This window comes from Alosa sapidissima, chromosome 3 (assembly GCF_018492685.1).
Source record: "Alosa sapidissima isolate fAloSap1 chromosome 3, fAloSap1.pri, whole genome shotgun sequence".
In the NCBI taxonomy this organism is placed as follows: domain Eukaryota; kingdom Metazoa; phylum Chordata; class Actinopteri; order Clupeiformes; family Clupeidae; genus Alosa; species Alosa sapidissima.
The window spans coordinates 18,009,444-18,030,617 of NC_055959.1; the positions used below are offsets into that span (position 1 = coordinate 18,009,444).

The 21,174-nt window shown below is 42.7% G+C and overlaps 2 protein-coding genes across 2 annotated transcripts; one reads left to right on the top strand and one right to left on the bottom strand.

Annotated features, from left to right (window-relative positions):
* Positions 1–142: 142 nt before the first annotated feature.
* Positions 143–12,849, bottom strand: LOC121706308 (aconitate hydratase, mitochondrial-like). The gene is made up of 17 exons (XM_042087938.1): positions 12,765–12,849; positions 11,521–11,663; positions 9,379–9,637; positions 8,380–8,472; positions 7,964–8,122; positions 7,557–7,707; positions 6,674–6,778; positions 6,465–6,556; positions 6,178–6,283; positions 5,814–5,971; positions 5,600–5,673; positions 5,313–5,424; positions 4,455–4,733; positions 3,850–4,041; positions 3,513–3,645; positions 3,037–3,158; positions 143–2,833 (listed from the first exon to the last, which is right to left on the bottom strand). Exons 1-17 carry the CDS (start codon positions 12,798–12,800, stop codon positions 2,699–2,701), a joined length of 2,349 nt encoding a protein of 782 aa, XP_041943872.1. The 5' UTR covers positions 12,801–12,849; the 3' UTR covers positions 143–2,698.
* Positions 12,850–14,709: 1,860 nt separating this feature from the next.
* LOC121706316 (protein Tob2) lies at positions 14,710–19,322 on the top strand. The gene is made up of 2 exons (XM_042087961.1): positions 14,710–14,889; positions 17,009–19,322. The coding sequence occupies exon 2, from the start codon at positions 17,208–17,210 to the stop codon at positions 18,471–18,473; it is 1,266 nt and encodes a 421-aa protein (XP_041943895.1). The 5' UTR covers positions 14,710–14,889; positions 17,009–17,207; the 3' UTR covers positions 18,474–19,322.
* Positions 19,323–21,174: the final 1,852 nt, after the last annotated feature.

Genomic DNA, 21,174 nt, shown 5'->3' on the forward strand with positions numbered 1-21,174 from the left:
GGAGTACTACGTACACAACATTTAACTTTTTTTTTCTTCAGAAATTGAAAGCAGGAGTATTTTAGCACTTGCTTTATTCTCAACTACTCATTCACTTAACACCAAAAATGTCAGAATAAAATAAATAAAACAAACCACAATAGTCTGATAAATAGTTTATTTACCATTATAAAGGAATTCTCTGACATCTCTTTCATTGCACCTTGCTGGAAATGGAACTAAGCATTTGCATTCCTAACTGTAACACAATCAACCTCAGAATCTGCTGAAGAGACAGAACTGATTCAGTCAGTGTTGGGAGAGCTTCACAGAAGACAGCCCTACTCCAAGAGGAGCACCTGAAAAGCAACACATTGGAACCACATGTAACCGTTACCACATTGCTTTACATTAAATCACAGTGTAAGCAGAGACTTTATGATAAATTTATGATAAATTCTGTGCATGGGGTGATTGTTTGAGGGGACCATGTCATGTCAATACTGAATATAGTTTGTCAAAAGATTCTTCTGGAAATACTGTGTTAAAATTTAGTCTGCTATAAAGTGGTTACACAGTGCATGCCTGGTGGTATTTCACTTACAAAATAAAAACACATCAAAGACCCTGACAACAGTCTCTCAATCCATCTGACATATCTGGGTTTCACACATATATTCTGTACAATACCACATTGAGGCATCTTTGGCAATTGCAGCAAAGGTTTAGAAATTCTCACCCCTTACAACGATGATCAAAATTTGCGTGAAATGCTGTTAATTTACACTCAATGAACACATGATATTTCTCATCCTTCACAGGTTTGTTTATCCATCAATTTGCCTTGATTTCTGGAAGCATTTCAAGCAAGTCCTAATGGATGCCCTAAATAGGTCTCAATCACCACGACTTCCCCTTCTGACCGACATTCTCATGCTAGAGTCTGTAACCTGGGACCGACACACACAGGAGGAATGTGTACAGTTTTCTGGTTATTCATTCTCCTTTACATATCATATGTAAATACACACTTAGGTACGCAATGTGCGGCTATATTAATATCAGTTACATGTGCCAAGATAGGGAGCCATTGTCACTTACAGGTCCTACACACAATCACATAAAATCACATTTATCATGGAATAGTCTACAACTGGAATAGCGATTTCATCAAAAGGCATAATATTAATCTAAAGGTGCTGACAAATGAAATGGAACCTAACAATAGCAAGGGGTCGTTCAATTGCATGGTTCATTACAGTACACCTATCATAGATCTAGTGGGTGAGACCACAAGTCACAATCAAGTTTAAAATACAGGAAACAGTAACTGGCAAAGGCCCCCTAAACCTTTCAAATCACATTCATACATAATAATCTCAGCTTTAATATGCGGTCACTGTGAATTTTTTAGAACTATACAACCCATCCCCTAAAATGGATTTCTGGCATAATTATGTGAAACAACAACAGGGAATAACGGTTTCTCAAACCTCCTCCTCTGATTATTTTAAAGATTTAAATATCATCATAATAACATCTAAACACTATGCTCAGCTATTAAGGAGTGAAGCGCTAGTGGTACGAAAGTGACAGAGCATCTGCGTGCTGCAAGAATATGCGCTACACACAGGTGCGCTGCACACTGTAGATTGTGCGTTTAATTTTTCACAACGAAGACCGACAAGATGTCACCCCAGGCAGGGAATGACTCAGCAGGGAGGTCAGCACAAAGAGGAGGCCGGCTTAAAGGACGATCAGGCAGATGTCCTCAGGGATTAAAGAAAGAAATGACCAATGAGTCAGACACACACACAGACACACACACACACACACACACACGAGTAGCAGGACAGGAAAGCTGCACCTCTACCCTGTTAACCAACCACAGGTGGTTTCGGCACCCTTCTACCTACTGCATATAATGAGGGCTTACCCTGCTACAGTAAGTAAGTCTAGCTTTACAGAACAACCGCTTCCTGGAGGGGACATTCTCAACAAATCAGACCCAGTCAACACATAAGCGAGCAAGCAAGCAAGCCATCTCCATCAGAGGACTGACTAGTTTGCTAGTCTGCTCCTCTACTCCCCACAACAGTAACATGGAGTACATGGTATAGAGCTATCAGACATAACAAAATATAACCAGTGTTACTATACAGAAAGTGTGTGTAACAATACTTACGTTATTAGTGTGCAGAGAGCACTCATTACTATGCATACAGTATCAGTAACAACAGTAACAAATGGCCAAGGTTGACCATACAAAGCTAAGTCATCTGCAGTAACATGGATAAGGACCAAATCTAGCCTTCCTGAACGTGTGTGTGTCCTTTAGGTCTCCCTGATAATGGACATGAGATTCTACATTTTGAAGTGACCACATGCCTGAGTGTGCAAGTGTGTGTGTGTCTGGAGGGGGGGGGGGGGGGGTGGTGGGGCTTAGGGATGTGCGCGTTCAATTCATACAGCGACCTGAGGGGGGGGGGGGGGGGGGGGGGGGGGGGTCTCTGTGAGCATGTATGCATGTGTAGTTGTGGGTGCAATGATCAGTTGGCGGCAGTTACGAGTGGATGTGTGGGGGTGTCTGGGGAAAGGAGACAAATTACTTTAATCTTTTCTTTTGGAGTGCATGCTTTAACCCCCCACCCCCCACCCCCCTTCAGTCTTGACTAGCCCTGCCTCTCGTCCTTGAGGCCTCTCCTTCTTCTCCTCCTCCTTAGTGCTGCAGATCCTTCATCCTGTTCAGGGCACTCCCAGACTGGAACCACCCGATCTGCGTCTCATTGAAGGAGTGGTTCAGCTGGATGGTGTCCTGGCTGCCATCGCCGTGGGTGATTACTGCCGTGAGGGGCTACAGGCCAACAAGGGAGGAGATGAGAGACACGGACAACTGGAGTTTGTTCATACTCATATTTCATGCGGCTGCCATACTCAAAAGGTGAACGCTATGTGAATGAGGCTGAGTGAAGTCTGAAAGCACATGCATTATTGTTATCTGTGCTGTACTCAATTCAAACCACGTGTGGTTGAACTCATGCACTGTGCGGTCCTCACCTTCCCGGGGGCAAAGGTCGCGAGTCCTTTGATGGAGATCTTGTCGTCGGGGCGGATCTTGTCATAGTCAGCCGGGTCATTGAAGGTGAGAGGCAGCAGCCCCTGTTTTTTCAGATTGGTCTCTGTTCAGATGGAGAAGGAACAGGAAAGAGTCGAGTTGACCAGAGAGTGGAACATAAGCAAAACTGTCGTTCCAAATCACTCAGCAGTGTGAATCAAGTGCATGCTGGCAGTTATACAGTTTGTCACAACAACATTTCAAACCATACCCGCCATACTTTCTTTTAATACAGGCCCGTTCAGAACACCAGAACACCAGATGATGCAAAGCACCCAGCTTAAGCCACTGGCAAAAACAGAGTATCATGTTTCTTTATGACCTTTCTGTCCACCTGCAAGTTTGAGCCAAACTCTCCATCCAGAAACTGTCATCGGTCTTCTCCCCCCCCCCCCTCCACCCACACACATGTATGTACCGTGGATCCTGGCGAAGCTCTTGACAATGATGGCCCTGCCCCCCAGGTGGCGTGGCTCCAGGGCTGCATGCTCCCTGCTGGATCCCTCTCCGTAGTTCTCATCGCCCACCACCACCCACGACAACCCATTGGCCTGGGGGAGGGAGAGGAAGAGTGACGCAGTGGGAAAGGCACTGTACACACTAGACATATGATAGTAATAGAAATATGGTATCAGAGACAATAAGTGTGCAGTTTGTAAAGGTAATGCAGACATTACAAGACAATTCCAATATTCCATTCCGCATTTCTTGATCAAGGGTGAAAGGATGTCTCCTGTGTCTCCCCCTCTCCTCACCTTGTAATGGCGGGCCACGTCAGGGACGCCTCCGTACTCTCCAGTCAGGACGTTCTTGATCTTATTGACGGCATCATTTTCGCTGTTAACGGCACCAATCAGCATGTTGTTGGAGATGTTGTCCAGGTGGCCGCGGAACTTGAGCCAAGGGCCGGCAGCACTGATGTGGTCAGTTGTGCACTTGCCCTTCACCTGAGGTGGGCAGGAGTGAGAGTAGACAGAGGATGGAAGGTTTGAGAAGATATCAGACAGATACGGTCATTTACAAAAGCTTTAGAGTTTTTAACACATTTATTTTGTATTACTGAGAAGACAGACTATACAGGCCAACTTCCATGTTTGTGGAACTCCTAACCCCTTGAGAACCCACTTCTAGAAGAGCTAAGATTTAAAAGGTCCCCTAAAGTGTATCATCTAATAATGTCTTCCAATTGCTCTTGACAAGAATACAGCGTGGGTTATGCTAGACATGCCTTGGAGATCTTCCCTGATGATGCACACAAATTAATGAAATCCATTACACACCTGAGGAATTGTCACACAATTGTTTTATTTATTTTCTTTTTTATCTCCCCTCCCATCTCCCTCATCTTCCAGGCCCGTACCTTGATGAGGATGGCCATGTTCTCCAGGTCCTTTCCACTCCACTTGTCGAAGGGCTCCAGTAGCTGCAGGCGGTTGCTGGCTGGGTTGACGTCCACCGAGACACCACTGCCATCAGATGGGGGGTGCTGGTAGGTGTCCTGGCCCGGGTCAAAGTCACGGGAGGGCAGCTCGTCACCAGTGGGGGGGACCAGCTTGAACTTCTCACCATTGGGAGCGGTGAGGAAGTCCTTCTCGGGGTTGAAGTTCAGCGTGCCGGCAATGGCCAGCGCTGTGACAATCTGATGGATGAGAGAAAATAAAAGGAATGGACAATTCAGTCACAATTAAGGTCACAATTAAGGAAGCCCAGAGAGACCACACACAGACAGAGGATTTTGATCCAAAATGGCTGGTGGGTTTCATCGGTCACCAATGTATTGAACATCATATGACATGTTCTACACAAAAAAACACCAGAGGCACTGTGACCTCCTGCTGGGGAAGCCTGCGAAATACCAAGCATAGACTGCAGGCTTTCAAATGTCATGAGGTGACAGCAAGCCATACTGTAGGACCTGAAGGACACCATGCTGCTTATTTTACTGACAGGGGTTCTACAGTGATCTGATTAATGATTCATGTTCATTTTACAAGGATGGTCCACAAATCCAAATTTAAAAAAAAAAAAATTAAAAATTAAAAAAAAAGGAAAGAAAAGAAAAGAGAAAAGTTTAACAGATGGTATAGTCACTGTATGGAGAGTCTGCTAAACATTATTTTATAAAAAACATTTGCTAAAAAGGCATTCAATGAGGGCATTTCATGACAGAACACTGCACTTTTTTAATTCACACTTAGGTCATCATTGTGACTCGTACCTCGGGGGAAGTCACGAAAGCATGGGTGGCTGGATTGGCGTCATTCCTGGCCGTGAAGTTCCTGTTGAAGGAGGTGACGATGGTGTTCTTCTCTCCCTTCTTCACATCCTGCCTGTTGGGAGATTTAGGAAAAACAGAAGTGTTACAGAAAATATATGCACTCAATGGCTAAAGAAGCTTCAGATACAAAAGAGTATGAATTTGAAAGGCTTTTAAACGAAAGCCAAGGGAAAGAGAAAGAGCAAGAGAAAAATAGCTTTCATGCAGCCAGAAAAAAAGGCCATCACCTGTCCCATTGTCCAATGCAGGGCCCACAGGCATTGGCGAGCACCACACCTCCAACATCCCTCAGGATCTGGGCCTGCATCAGGAGGAGAGGAAAGGAGCCAGGGACACAGAGAGGACTAAGAGGTGAAGAAGTGACATTACGCTCAAATCTCTGATGCCATATAGCATAGTACACAGCATCTGACCAAACTATAGCTGATGGGACTGTCTTACGTATCCGTCTCTTTCAATGGTGGCGCGGATCTGCTCAGAGCCGGGGGTCACCGTGAACTGGGCCTTGCACTTGAGCCCACGGTCTAGGGCTTGCTTGGCCAGTGATGCAGCGCGACCCATGTCCTCATAACTGGAGTTAGTGCAGCTGCCAATCAGACCTGACACAAACAAATGTGGGATGCAGAAAATGAAGAACTATGCTTATATTCTATTACTTATACTATCACTGTTCTTATTCTACTACTCTTATTCTTATCTAACTTATTCAGCCATTAGCTGAATGAAGAATGAAGTCCTTCATGCAAGTGTTGAACCTAAATAAGTCATTGGTCAGATGTCCTCCAGCATGGTGGTCAATACTGACCTACTTTAACTTCCAGGGGCCAGCCACTCTTCTCAGCTACAGCTCCGATGTCAGACACGGGGTGGGCCAGGTCAGGAGTGAAGGGGCCGTTGATGTGCGGCTGCAGCTGCAGGAAGGGATTTAAAAGACTGTTAGAAACATGAAGCTTAGAGTGGGCCCTTACGGAGTAGAGCAGTACGCACACTGTTATTCCTATACAGTAGCCATGCAAATAAAAACTGATAGATTCATATTCGGACCATAATATTTCTTCAACGACATAACACATGATTTGTTTTCTAACATACTTCGCTGAGGTTGATCTCAATCAGCTGGTCGTACTGGCAGCCGGGGTCTGGGACGAGGCATTCCTTATACTCATCAGCAAGCTCAGCAATCTCTGTGAGACAGACAGGAGAGGCACAGAAATAATACGAGTTAAAAAAAACAAAAAAGCAGAGGAGGGCCACTCTCCCAGACAACCATCATCCACCACTATGCAAGGGCACACACTCACCTGCACGGCCTGTCTTGTCCAGGTAGGTCTTCATGCGGTGGTTGTAGGGGAAGATGGAGGTTGTGGCTCCGATCTCAGCTCCCATGTTGCAGATGGTGGCCATACCTGCATACAGAACATCCAGGTGGGGCGGGTTCCAAGGGAACGACAGTAAACATGCGTGTAAATTATGGTTAGAAAGGAGTACCAACTACATAAACTACAGCTGCAATGCTTGAGTCGTTCCTCGTCTGGTTGCCCTCACACACTGAACACTGTGATGACCAAAAAGGCACATTAGATGAGTCGAGTTTGCAGAAGTTTAAAGTCCTACTCCATATAGGTTTGTACTAAAACTCTGACCATGCACATTCAGAGTAGTACTTAATATTCCAGGTGGAATGTTTGTTTGTGAGTGAACTCCACTCCATGTCTAAGTAATTATCATGCAGAGACTAAATAAGCAGATACTGGCCCAACAATAAACAATGGTATCAGAGCAACAATTAACTACTTCACCAAACACCAATGAAAGCAAAATAATTTGTATCTGACAATCTTATCTATGTATGCAGCTGCATTTCATGCTGAGCATGCTGGCTTAGTGATGCACTAAGGTTGGGACTGTAGGTCTACAGGAATAAAACAGGATTTTTGACCTTAATTCTTCTAGCCTATTCGACTTCATAATCTATGTTAGTGACTTGTTAGTTACTTGTATTTCAGACACTAGTTGGAAGAATTGGTGTCCATGGTGTCCAAAGGTAAAAAGTCTACTTTTACAAATGTGTTAAGAGGCCCTCAGATAACCTCCCTAGAGTGATCAATGTTTGTTAAAATAATTAAGTACAATTATTTGTCAAATCTGTTATTTTATCTTAAGAGCTCATTAGTTTGGCCTCACCAGTGCAGGAGATGGAGTCCACACCAGGGCCATGGTATTCCACGATGGCTCCAGTGCCTCCTTTAACTGTCAGGATGCCTGCCACCTTCAGGATGACGTCCTTGGGAGAGGTCCAGCCAGAGAGCGCACCCGTCAACTTCACACCAATCACCTGAGAGAGAGAGAGAGAGAGAGAGAGAGAGAAAGAAAGAAAGAAAGAGAAAAAAAAAAAAAAAAAGAGAGAGAGAGAGAGAGAGAGAGAGAGAGAGAGAGAGAGAGAGAGAGAGAGAGAGAAAGAGAGAAAGGGGAATATGGGTTGCAGCCAGTAAGGTGCAATTCCAGGCACCAGTGTTTACAGTATACCACAGCAAGGCCACTGAAAGTGCCTATTAAGTGAGTTATGGCTGGAAACACGCAGTGAAACTCACTTTAGGACATTTGAGCTCCCAGGGGATGCCCGCCATGACATCAACAGCGTCAGCTCCACCAACTCCAATGCAGACGGAACCCAGGCCCCCGCCATTTGGCGTGTGGGAGTCTGTGCCGATCAACATGACCCCTGGGTAGGCGTAGTTTTCCAGAATGATCTGGAATCATTCACACAAACACATCATAATTGAAGCTTTATGAGCAGTGCCAAGGTTCATAAGAACCAAAAATGGTGCACATTAGTTAAAAATAGCACCGATAATGGAGCATGGCATACATCTGCCAAGAAGCAATTTCCTAAATCTTAGCAAAACATATGACTTAAGACTATTCTTTAATAATTACAAGGAGAGGTGCTTCAAGAAGAAAATAATAAAGTAAATGTATCCTTATGCAGTACAATAACAAACCACACCTGGTGAATGATTCCAGACCCTGGTTTCCAGAAACCCACTCCATATTTGGCTCCAGCTGTTGCCAGGAAGTTGTACACCTCATGGTTCATTTCCTGGGGCATGGAAGGGCAGGGCGGAAAAGAACACAAACTTTAGGTTACATTCTGGTTGCTTTTCTGTATCACACAAGGCCGCTGAATCCCTCTAATCCATGTTACTCAACACAGGATCCAGTTAAGTGTTAATCCAGCTAAACACTCTGCACTCTCCCGCGCTCTGCCAAAACATTTGCCCACACACCGGCTTGACCTTTTATCCCTCCCAATTTTATCCTTTGCTTTCCAAACGTTTATTTTGATACGGTATATGGCTTGTACAGGACATTGGTTCAACAACTGTTGTTTTAAATGCGCTCTATAAATAGACATGACTTGACATGACTTTTTCTTTTCACATTTCTTCCAGCCTTCTCTGCTACTCTAAGGCAGTGTTTCTTAACTGGTGAGTTGGGACACAAAAGTGGAACCGTTCTTGGTGGGTTGCAGAGCTTGACAAAAAATATATATATACAATATACAGGTATATGCCCATTTCAAATGCTACCTTATCAGATCTAATATTGGACCTTTATTTTGATATACTTTATTCGTGCGTCATTGCCATGGACATAGACACAATTTTAGTGGTAAACACAAATAGGCTACGCCCCTATATTTGAAGTAGGATATGGATTCTTCTTCTTTTTGAATAAAAAGCTCTGCTTCATTGGGCTATTAAGCACCTTGTGGGTGCAACCTACAGCTGAGTGGTTTTAAACGTGCCATAAATGGACATGATAACCACATGAAATGTAGTTGTTTTTTTGTGACTCAATGAGGTCATGTTTAATTATTATTATTTGCGTAAAACACAGTCATGTGGTGTATACACAATATGTTTAATGCACAGGAAATTACTGTACAGCATCCTCCATTCTAGCCTCCCAGCTCCACCCCCTACCTGCCCTCCACCCCCATCACCTTGGCTCTCTGCAGGTCCTCAGCTCCACCAATCTGGGCCTCGATCAGATGGTCGCAGTGGATGGTGGAAGGGACGGCCACCTTGGGCAGGCCGCTGCTGATGAACTGCAGCATGGCCATCTGCGCTGTGGCGTCCTGCATGGCCACCCGGTCCGGCCGCAGGCGCAGGTATGTGCGCCCCCTTTCAATATCCTGCTCATGGGGGTTATCCAAGTGCCCATACACAATCTTCTCCGAAAGGGTAAGGGGACGGTTAAGCCTGTAAAGGACAAAAGTGGTGCAAGTCTACAAGATGGAATCTTACGCCAGTGGACCCGGAAGTCAGTCACCAGAATTTAACACCTGCTGAAATTACATTTCCACTGCCAAATTCTAAAAAATGTTGTGTATTGTCCTCCAAACCAGGTCGTGTAAGCTCCTTTACTTGGTATAATGACTAAGTAATGACAAAGAGTAACACATTGATCATGTAACCAATTCATATTTGGTTTGTCAATGCAGCAAACTAATTAGAGCCAAGTAGCCAAAATGGTTCCTCAAGATTTGAAGACCTCAAAATTCCACCATTGTTACACATGTAGGCTACATGATAATTCAAGTTTAAGTGGAAAACATTTAAAGTAGATGACTTTCATTAATACAGTCTATAATCACGTGGATCTATACATAACACATTTTGCCAGTTCTCTTGGAATCTCTTAACAAAATGGAATCCATCAACTTGTAAAACTTACTGACCGCATACATTTTAAACCTGGGCTATTGCACAACACACATTGTGTGTCTTTCATTTGAAAACAATTAGCCAATTCCAAGAATTACGGTGGAATGATAGAATTGACATGCGCCTACAACAACATATTTCAATTGCAGTTGGCTGACTGGTCTGTGTCTAATCAGACAGAATCCAGGAAACTGGTTGCCGCACGGTCTCAGTTTTTACTCAAAGTTTGTCCACATAATGTTTAGGTCCAAAAACTGTTAACAGCTGTAAAATATGTTTCTTAAATTCCAATGTTTCACCCTTGATTCACAGCCTGATCAAACTTTGTTGCATGGAAGACAGGCATTGTCTGAGTGAACCCAGACGAACCTGTTAGCAAATCTGAATTTGCTATGCAGCTCTGTCTGGAAAAGTTACCATTGACGCCCATTTCCAAATCACCACAAACCCAGGATCCAATCATAATCACTTATCCGGCATAGGGCGGGCTTTATATGATGACAGATAGAGCAGTGCATTCAACAACACCAATAGACCTCTGAAGTTCGCCTACAATAAAGCTGCCATCTTTGAGATCCTGTATTTGAGATCCTGTATTTGCACGAAAAAGTCGTTTTTCTAAACACACTTTTGTCCGGCACATTTTTATTTTTGCTACCCCAGAGCTAACTTGCGATGCAACTTGCCATTAAGTTAGTTAGCAAGTTAGCTCTGGGGTAGCAAAAATCAAAGTGTGCCGCTTTCACGTACCAGAGATCACAATATCCACTCGAAGGCAGAGGACAAAAGTGTGTAAAGCAAAACGTTTGCATTTCTGATTTTGTCGTCCCCGCAAGAGTTTAACAGGTGCGATAATTCCAAATCCCCATGTTAATTTCCCATAGGAAAAGTCTCAAGATACCGGATCTCCTTATATGGGCAAAGATGGTAGCTTTTTTGTAGGTGAACTTCAGAGGTCTATGGCTGCGCTGAGATGGCAACAGGGTTAAACAGATATGGACAAATTTAAAAGAGTTTTATGCACCAATAAGTTTAATTTCACTGCTGGTTACCCCCCTGGAAGTCGTAAGTCAATGAAGCCTTTCCAGACCCACTCTCAATCACAATTGAGATTTGAGAAGCGGTCTGGTGCCAACCAGACTAAAGAAACCATGTTCTCAATATGAAGTTCAGCGATCATGAATAGTTTGTACTGCATAGGCCTACCCATTGATTTTATATACAGTCCTAAATTCAGAAAAAATACTATAGGGCTTAAAAAATATGAAGACAGGATTTGAACAGAACTACATTACAGGCCTTGGTTTTGAGACCTTTTCATGATCCAGTGTTTGAACGAAATCTGAGACTGGGAATGACCCCGATATCCATTTGGATAGTGTTGTGTGAGCTCTTAAGAATTAGGACTTAGGACTGACCTCTTGCGCACAATATTGATATTTGTGTTCAGGGCCTCATAGTTGATGCTGGAGCCAGGTTCGAAGCGGCTCATGGACACCTTTGCCTTGGCGTTGAGAGCTGCTGTGACATGCAGTCGCCTGGCCCCATCTCCTAGCACAAGCTTAGAGAAAGAGAGAGAGCGACTCATCACTTGCTGCTAGAGCACAACAGGTTAATGTAATGTTATGCAATAAGACTCCAGAGTGCTTTCTGTGGATGACAGGTCAGGTAGCCTACCAATTCATCAAGAGCATTCAGCACTAAAGGTTTGTTGAAACCCTGAGCAGAGCACACGACTATTAGGCTACACTGCACAATGACTTAGAATCTCTAATTGCTCCTTCACAGCCAGTGTTAGTGCAGTGCCTTTGCCTTGGATGTAAGGGGAGATCATCTTACCTAATGTGCCCAGCTATACAGCAAACCATTCTCAAAGGGAGTATTCACTATAAATATAACAAAACTAACATAGCAAACATTTGCCCGAAAAGAATTAATCTACAACTGCCAGGAGGATCATGCTGGCAGTCTATAAAGTATCAAGTGCCACCAGAGACTTGGATAGAACAAAAAGAAACAAAAAACAGTGCATTTGATGAGAATTTCACTGGGATCCCGGAGTAAAACAAAAGAGTTCATAGACATCCCATGATTTACGACCACTATGACAATTAAGACATGGTATCGTCCGTCTCATAAACAAGACTGAAATCTAGGTAGAAATCAAGTGGACTCTCTTTTTGTTCACAATCACTGTACACATTCTATCACTAGTGTTAACTGCACACTTATCATTTAGCCCGAGATAACGTCGTGATCACCTTCCAAACAGCTGGGTGTCTTACTATCAAACCCGTTCAACAAAACACAAGCTACAAACGCTTGAATGTATTTAAAGCTGAAGAAAAAAAAACACAACGGGGAAAAATACAATTCCACGTTAAAAACGAACCAAGTTGCCTATTGGATATAATCCTGATGCGCGGTTTGTTCTGATGAACTGCAACGTTGTCGCGTTAGACGTCGCTAGCAACAATATCCACCGGGGACACAGTGACCTGGGAAAGTGCGTAGTTAGTCTGAAAGATGTCAAGCAACGTTTTGTGTTTGAGATTTTCCGACGAAAGAATGACAGCTGCTACGAAATGGTCAAATATCCTTGTCATTCACACAACTGACCGCGCGTTTCTGTTTAGATTATATGGTAAAATATGATTCTTACCCGGAGCCGAGAAACTGTCATACAGTAGGACGCCATATTTTGCTGAACGATGTGTCGCTAAGGTGTGACGTAAAAGGAATTCCATTTAAAGCGTCCCAGTCTTGTAATCCAGACAGATGTATAGAATTGTAGTGGTCTTTAAATTATTTTCGTTTTGTGACTAATATGTTATAGATCATTTAAATTAGATTTCAGTAAAATAATTCCGAATTAACTTGAAGGTATACGAATAGCACTACTATAAACATTCAGAAAGGATGTTACTGTTTTTTTTTTTGTTCACTTGTCTTACAGGACATGAGTAGTGATCATGAAGATTACTGAGTAAGCTTGTAGCACACATTTGTCACAATTTCTCAGAGTGGTTTGGGGAGAAAGTTCTTGCACGTTATTCTGGTGTGAAACTACAGATTTTTTACTGAAGTTAACAGACACAATAGGCTACAAGGGAATACATTCTAAAATCAATCTTCCATAGGCTACCTAAAGGCACAATTTATTCATAAGCATTAACAGTATCCCCTGCTAATTCAACCTGTGGTAATTGAAGGTGAATGGTTCAGATATAATCTAGCCTAATTGATGCCTCAAAATGAGGGGGGTGGCCTCAGGTAGCTGCAAGAGGTCTTTGAGATGATATGAAATTATATTTGAAAATGGCAATTATATTTTAGGTGAATCAGGTGAGACATTCAAGGGGAAACAATATTTGGGACATAGGGGGCAGTGCAAAGTTGGCAATTTTACTAATAATATTGACATCTATTGAATATATTAATGTATCAGTTGAAATATGCAAAACATCGTATGGAAAGCTTTGTTAACTACAAACTAATTTCTAATCAGATGTGAATGAGTCACGACACATTTGACATATTAAGATTTCGTGTTTAAAGTGATTTATGGCTTTCTTTTTCCTTTTTTTCTTACATGTTTAGTGAGTGTTGTAGCCTACTTTGAGACTTTGTTTTGTTAGAAAAAGGTCCTCTTTAGCGTACTGTTTCTTGCTTGTACTCTACCTCACTTATACTTTGGATGATAGATATATTAACACAAACTTAATGTGTGAATGGAAACATAATTGAATGACTTTAGAGTCTAGAAGAATTTAGGCTCTTAGCTTTGTAATCAGAACAACACTTACCATTCAGTTTCCCATTATACCTGGCCTCTAATTTTCTTTGTTAGATGCATGCATTTTGCTAGTAATCCGTTGAAATATTCTTTGCATTCAGCTCTGGAAGTGGAACGATTGTTATAGGCCATGCAAAATATGTTAAGAAAATTGTATTTAGTCTTTTATTATTATTATCATTTAGTCATTGACTACAAATAGTGTGGAATAAAAGCAACAGTGCAACAATATTCAAACAAACCACATTACCCATCATGCCTGTAAATATGAAGTATGAGCCCTGGCGGTAGTCGATGCTGACTGGATATTGAAGCAATCCAATTGATTCTGGGTCCTCCCTCCTTTCGACCAATAGCGCGTCTGTTGCTATCACATATTGTATTTTTAGCAATTGCAGAGTACTGCTCTTGAAATGGTAATGCCAGTTCGCCAAATAAAGTAGCGCGTATAACATTGGCATTTTGGCTTGTGCACACCAAGTAGCCTCTAATTGCACAGCAGGCGTGCAAAATAGCCTATATTGGAAAGACAACAACATTGGAAATCAGGCAACAATTGCATTTAATATTGAGTATTGAACGATTTGAAAAGCTTTTGTTTTCTTTTCGCCAAAACTGTAGGATATCAGGCTACAAAAATATAAGTTTGTATGTCATTGTGTCCTTCTTCCAGAGATGTATAGCCTAGGCCTAAATTAAGGGTTAATTTCTTACTACAATAACGTAAAAGTAGTTCCTACATTTCAGCGCGTCATCGGGAAAGGGGGTGTGGACGCAGAGGGTGTCGCTTGTATAAATGCGCAAGATTGTCAAACAGCAAAGTTTCTGCTGGTTGTTTCATCCTCTTGTACTGGTGATGGGTCTGCAGTACACCAATGTATTTCTAGAGTAAAATATCTTTAACTTTTTTGCAATCAACTCCTCTGCAATGCTGTTCTCTATTTCAATTTAACTTAAAAACCAAGGAGCAAAATAAGCAGGCGTGCCATCAGTAAGTATACTCTGGCATGTTCTGCTTCTATAACGTTTGTTCATTTAATGTTATACTATGTGCATATGGCTTAATCTTAATCTGTTCCATGAAAGGGGAGAAGTGTATGATGTTACATACTCAATGCAATTAAACAATGCATGGTGGGACCGTCATCCATTTTAGGTGTGTTTGGGATTGACTAGCCTACTTTTAATTCTGAAAGAAAGCTTACATAAACAACAACGTAGATCTTCGACTGCCTAAGTAATTCTATTGGCAACTAAAATATTTTGCTTTTCAGTACTGTAGGCTAATCTTTGTAACGGTTTCTTCAGCATTTAAAACACAATAGCATTGTGTCTTGTGTCTGAATCACCGATACAAAATATTTCTAGCCTATTAACTGTAACGTATCCTAACTTGGAGAAAAATCTAGGTGTTCTGTTATCAAGAAAACATTAGGACGTTCTGTACTCTCAATTTTATGAGGCAAGCTATGCGTGCAACAAAAGTAGTCTGATGGCCTATAATTATTCTGATGGCATACAGCCATAGACGTCTTTTTGCTGTGCATATCCTAATTATCGTCGAATCGTTCCACAGAAGAGAAATGGGTTATGCTATCCTTCAGTGTATTTAAATGCATTTTAGGCTATATTCATGCATTGTCCTGTTTTGAAAAGTCCAAGTCACAGGCAGTGACATACACTCTCGGTTCTGAAGGGAAATAATCAGTTTTCTTTTTTGTAGTTGTGTCAACACAACTAGCCTACACCATGAATGTAACTGCCAAACGCGGGCTGTGTGTATGTGAAGTGACATGGGTGGCAGCAAGAGTGTTACATGGCGGATAATACTCATTTTCCCCTTTTTTATTAGGCTCATCAAAATGCACTGAGCGGTCACGCTTTCGGGTATTGTCAGTGACATTGAATGACATTGTACACAAGTGACTGTAAAATGCCATAGGCTAAAGTGTAGGCTCGTCTGTTATGCAGTAGGCCTACCTATTCCACTTGTTTTTACAAAATGTAGCCTACGTGTCTGTCACTGCTTCTAAATGGAGGTCACCCCTGTATTCACTGGCCTGCTATTAGAATACTTTGGTTTTAAGGAAGGGCAACTTAGTCGACGGTAACATTTTGCTTTTTCCTGACCGTTCCATAGTATCATGCCATCGCTAAATCCAGTGCTTTTTTTTTAATTCTCTTTTCCTTCGTAGACTGGTAATTGCCCGTGCAGCTTCTCACCATAACAAACAAGAGTTGTCTTCTAATGTCACCATTTATTTGCAAATTAAATTACTGGGCACTATATAACAGTATATGTACTGACAAGAATCGTCAATCCAAACATCTCTTACAACATAGCCTATCATAATAATTGCACGGGTCTCACTCGCGTCTCTGTTATGTTTTGATGGTGCGGAGGCGGGTGCATTATCATTTACACGCGTGATGATGACGTCAGTAACAGTGCATACTGGGAAATTGTGTTTTCCCAAAACTTCTCCACACCAAAATCACCTGCCATTTTAAATGCTTAATCTCTTGAAATTTCTTTGAGAATTGTATAGATATGATTTTGTGGTACCGTGCAGTTTACATATTTTCTTTAGTAAATTTAATGCTGTGCTAATTTCAGAAATCCTCACAGCATAGTGCAATGAAGTTAGGCCTACTTTTGTTGTGATATTCACAATGGTACTAGAGGGTCACTGGCACAGATATACCTATGGTCACTGGTCTGATGACGCTGCTGCTCTCAGTTCTTGTCCTCTAACTTAACTTGTAGCTAGCAGAATGTGTCTGAATGCTGGAACTCAAAATAGATACTTAATATACTGGACAATGTCTAAACTTTGTTTTAGAGAACTGACTTTAGTTTAGGCTACTTGAATAAAACAGGCATTTCTAGCAACAAAATAGACTCTTAAGTAATGCGCTTAGTTTCTGTGTGATAAGAGAGTCGAGTATTTTTGTGAAATTGAACTAATTGAAAAGAACCATGGTTTGTATTTTCAACAGAATACAAGCACTAAGTATCTCATAAATGTAGACTTTTCCTGGCTCTAGCTTGTATTACTTGCTTGCCTAATTACAGCAATAACAGATTTCTTCCTTGTATTTGATCTTAGGAGGGGTATTGATGGAGGACTGAAGACTATGATGCTCTCTTGGCAATTTTTACTATAAAGCCTTCTGATTCACTGGATCAGACTATATTTTTGTATTTCCTATTCACTCTGGGAAAGTGAAGGGAACGGAGGAAGCTTTGACTTACATAGTGGCTTCACTCAAGTATAAACACAGTGCTTACAAGACTGCTTTCTAACCATGCACCTGGAGGTGAAGGTAGCCATTAACTTCATTGTGTCCTACCTGTACAACAAGCTTCCCAGACGCCGTGCAGATTTATTTGGCGAGGAGCTCGAACAAATCCTTTTGTTGCGCTTCGATGGCCATTGGTACTCTGACTCACCTTTGCGTGGATCCGCCTATCGATGTCTGCATCTGGGCTTCATCAGGGACCCTGTTGTGGAGCTGGCAGCCAAGAGGAGTGGGTTGGACACTGAGGAGGTCCGTACGAACGTCCCTGAGGAGTTGACCATCTGGATTGACCCCCATGAGGTATCCTACCGAATCGGGGAGGGCAGTGCTTTGAAGGTACTGTACCTGGACGATCCACTCGGTTTAGGGAGTGAGGGTGAAATGGCCGAGGCCATCCTGGGCCAAGGAGACCTCGAGGCGGACGAGGTGAAAAGCCTGGGGTTCAACCCCGAGGCCCAGGTGTTTGTGCCGATTGGTGGCCAGATGTCACCGATTCTTCTGCCCTCTCTGTCCAGCTCACCCACCCCCATGTCTACCTCATCCTGCCAAGGCTTGTATTGCTACTCGGCATCTAGCACCCCGACCAACCCCACCGCTCACTCCTCAAACACCTCCACTCCATCTCCACCAAGTGGTGGACTCCCCTACCTGCAGGCGCAGCAGCAGCAGCAACAGCAGCACACTCCGCTCCCGCCAAACACTCGGCCGCCTCCGCAGCCCATCACCTTCACCACAGCCACTTTTGCCGCCACAAAGTTCGGCTCCACCAAGATGAAGAAATCCAGTAACGCCGGATCCACTGTGGTGCCCGGCATGGGCATGTCTCAGCAGCAGCAGCAGCAGTCGCAGCAGCCCCAGCCCCAGATGCTCAGTCGCTCCCCCACCACCATCTCTCCTCCTGGGCTGCTGAAGCACAAGTCCCTCTCCCTCTCTCTGCACTCGTTGGGAGGGGGGCCCATGTCCAGCCAGCTCTCCCCTAATGCCAAAGAGTTTGTTTATCCGTCCACCCAGGGCCACCTCTACTTCGACGTGGACACCCCGACCTTACCGCCTCACACCAGCCCCTTCCAGGCCACTTCTGCTCACACTCACCCCCACACCCACCCGTCCTTCGACCCCTTCTCCAGCCCTCCTCCAGGTCAAGCTGTGGGCATCATCAATGCTAACACAGGAATCTCGTTTGTGGAGAAACCCACGTTTGTTGATGGTCTGAGTGGGTATAACCTGCAGTATCCAAACCAAGCCTTCCAACCTGTGGTTCTGGCCAATTAACCAAGTCTTTTGATGATCCAAAATATCAACATAAAGGTAGTAGTGGTCTTGAGGACCTTTTCCCTCCCCTCAAAGAGTTGTTGTTACTAACACTTAGCTAAGAGCTTAGAGCTAGTATTAAGAGTATGCGAAGACTTTGTGTCATATCACTCATTACTTTCAGTTGTTTTATTATGGCAGAGGAGTAACAAGCCTCTTGTCAAAACCATTGTCTTTTGAGTTTAACGTTGACCATTTTGACACCTTTAGGGTGGCCCCCTTTTCTTTTTACGTGGACGTACAAACCCCAACACCAGTGTCCGGGTTATCATTCTCAAGCTTGCACTGCACCCTCCTGCTGTGAAAAAAGGAGCAGATGTGGAAGGCTTTGGAAAGCTAGGCTGTCTGTCAGCATTCCGTGTTAGTCAGACCTGAGTAATGATTCTCACTGAGCACATCACCAATGCAACCCCCCCCCCCCCCTTTTTTTTCTTGCTTTGTGACAATGTCATTTTCATATACTTTTATTTGTGGCTTGGCTTGTGACCTTACGTCAGTCTTTAAGAGGACCTGATTTAATTGAGCTAAAACTGCACCTGTGCACATAAATGCATATTGTGAACTTTGATTGTGTCAAGCTTAAGGACCATTCTGGTTGAATGTAAAGCGCTTGTGCATATGTTTGCAGTCAGGAGTGTTGATGTCCCTCGGAAGGGTTGTGAGGTGGTACAATTTCAATGTGTTTGGCAAGGCGTTCCATAGCAATCCTAAGTGACTGATAAGGAAAACACATCAAGCTAGGCTGGATTCAAGATTCTATGAAAGTATAGCTATAAAAAAAACCTAAATCTCTTTTTTTTTTTTTTTTTTTTTTTTTTTTTTTTTTTTTTTAACCTCTCCTTCCAGCACACTCACGTGCACACAAGCAATCCCAGTCAGCAGAGCATGAAGGTGAGAGGGCGGTATTGGAGGGGGGATGGGGACGACGCTAGTGGCAGGGATTGTGATAAATGGCTTAGTGTGACTGACTATGAAGATTTTACTCTGCAAGGAGAGGAGGCGGAGAAAAGGGATGTGAGGTAAACAGTAAAGCCATCAGTAGAAGCTTTTGCCATCATGTCTGCACTGGAATAGCTGCACTGTGTAGAGGCTCTTTTATAAAAAAAAAAAAAAAAAAAAAAGCCTTTTGCACCCCCCCCCCCCTCTTTGCCATGGTTCAGTGAACGACGCAGTTGAGATTTACTGCTCAAATGTGAAGGCAAGAGCAATGCAATGGAAGAGTGCATATATTGCGACGGTGAATGTTGTCTGTTCATTTCATTTATGAAGTATGAGAGCCCTGTAGCTCACTGATATTTTGTCTGGGGAAGGGGCATATGATCTAGTGGCCTCGTAGTCCTATTCAATTCCTGAAATATCCAGAGGAAGGCATGGGGAAAGCCATATCATCCACTATTTGACCTGTTTGCCTGGTAAATGATCAGATGAGTGCTGTAATTTTGGATTAGGATTGTGTGAATGAAGAGGTTCTTCTATTCTTCATCTGAATGTCTCTGTGCCCAAATTGTGCCCATGAATATTTTACATGTGAGCTATCCTCTAGGCCCTTGACTTGACGTTGCCCTTTCATCATCTGTCCATTCCATTTTTGTTTTTGTTTAGATTTGGCTGGGTGGGTACTGCTCTGTAAGTGTTGAGATTGGGTGAAATGGCTGTAATTTTTTTACATTCGTTTGTAATTTATTTACAATTTTCTATATTTTCGTGTGTTTTTGAAAGGAAATATCTATGACATTTATATTTAAAAAAAGTATGACATGAATATGTATAGATTTCTTATGTTTAAATATCCTTTCTTTAGTTTCTTATGTGCTGAAGTTATTTTTTCAGAATAACTATAAATATATATGCAAGAGAGATAAATAAAATGTGTAAAACAAAGTATTGAATGTGTATTGTACCTTGTATAGAGTTTGTTTAATAAAAAGACGGGTAATATATTATGTGTTCATCTGAGGGATTTCTTTCAAGAATTTCAGGAACGAATGTTTACAATAGTGTTGCCCTTTTCTTTTTGCTTTTCTTGTAATAAATCTTGGAAATGTATTGGTTGTCTATGTGCTCTAATGGCAGACTAAGCAGCCCACATTCTGGCTTCCACCATTTTCCCCTTTCTTTCTGGCTTGTTTCTGGTTTATTATGTCTACATTGCTCTTAAATTGCAGTGGTGTTTTCTGCACCTTCACTGGGTCTTGGAGACTTTACCAGCCAGTGTACCCAACTTAAAATGGAGGCAAAGCATTTGTCTGCACAGGCTGAGAGCGACGCAGTCATAGTAATCTGATCTTGGGCCACCAGAATAAACCTTCTATTGTGATCACCTCCCTGCTGCAGTTCAACACCAGTCTGTCTGTGAGCTCACAGATTACATTCATGATGTGCAATGTGGAAAGCCCTCCCTTGAGTCATTTAAATGTGTGTCCTTCAATCCCCACATAAAACGTTCAGATATGGAAATAGCATTGGAAGTGGGTTGAGATTTAAGGGGGGGAAATAAATGCTGTGAATGTTTTGGATCAGGCAAGGGCACTCCTGTTCTCTGTGAAGGGCCCCCAGCGAGCACTACTACTGAAGGGATTTTTGTATTAAAATGTCTTAGTCAAATTCTCAACAATCCTAAATGGCACAGGGCCATATAATGCTCTAACACACCCTGCACTCA

What these genes read in the sequence shown, in the direction of transcription:
- LOC121706308 (XM_042087938.1), bottom strand. Translation starts at nt 12,800, where the DNA reads ATGGCGTCCTACTGTATGACAGTTTCTCGGCTCCGG. An exon ending in GGTCTGGAATCATTCACCAG is followed by an intron (nt 8,123 to 8,379) that starts GTGTGGTTTGTT and finishes GAATGATTCCAG; the next exon opens with ATCATTCTGGAAAACTACGC. An exon ending in CCATTGAAAGAGACGGATAC is followed by an intron (nt 5,674 to 5,813) that starts GTAAGACAGTCC and finishes CTCCTGATGCAG; the next exon opens with GCCCAGATCCTGAGGGATGT.
- LOC121706316 (XM_042087961.1), top strand. Translation starts at nt 17,208, where the DNA reads ATGCACCTGGAGGTGAAGGTAGCCATTAACTTCATTGTGTCCTACCTG.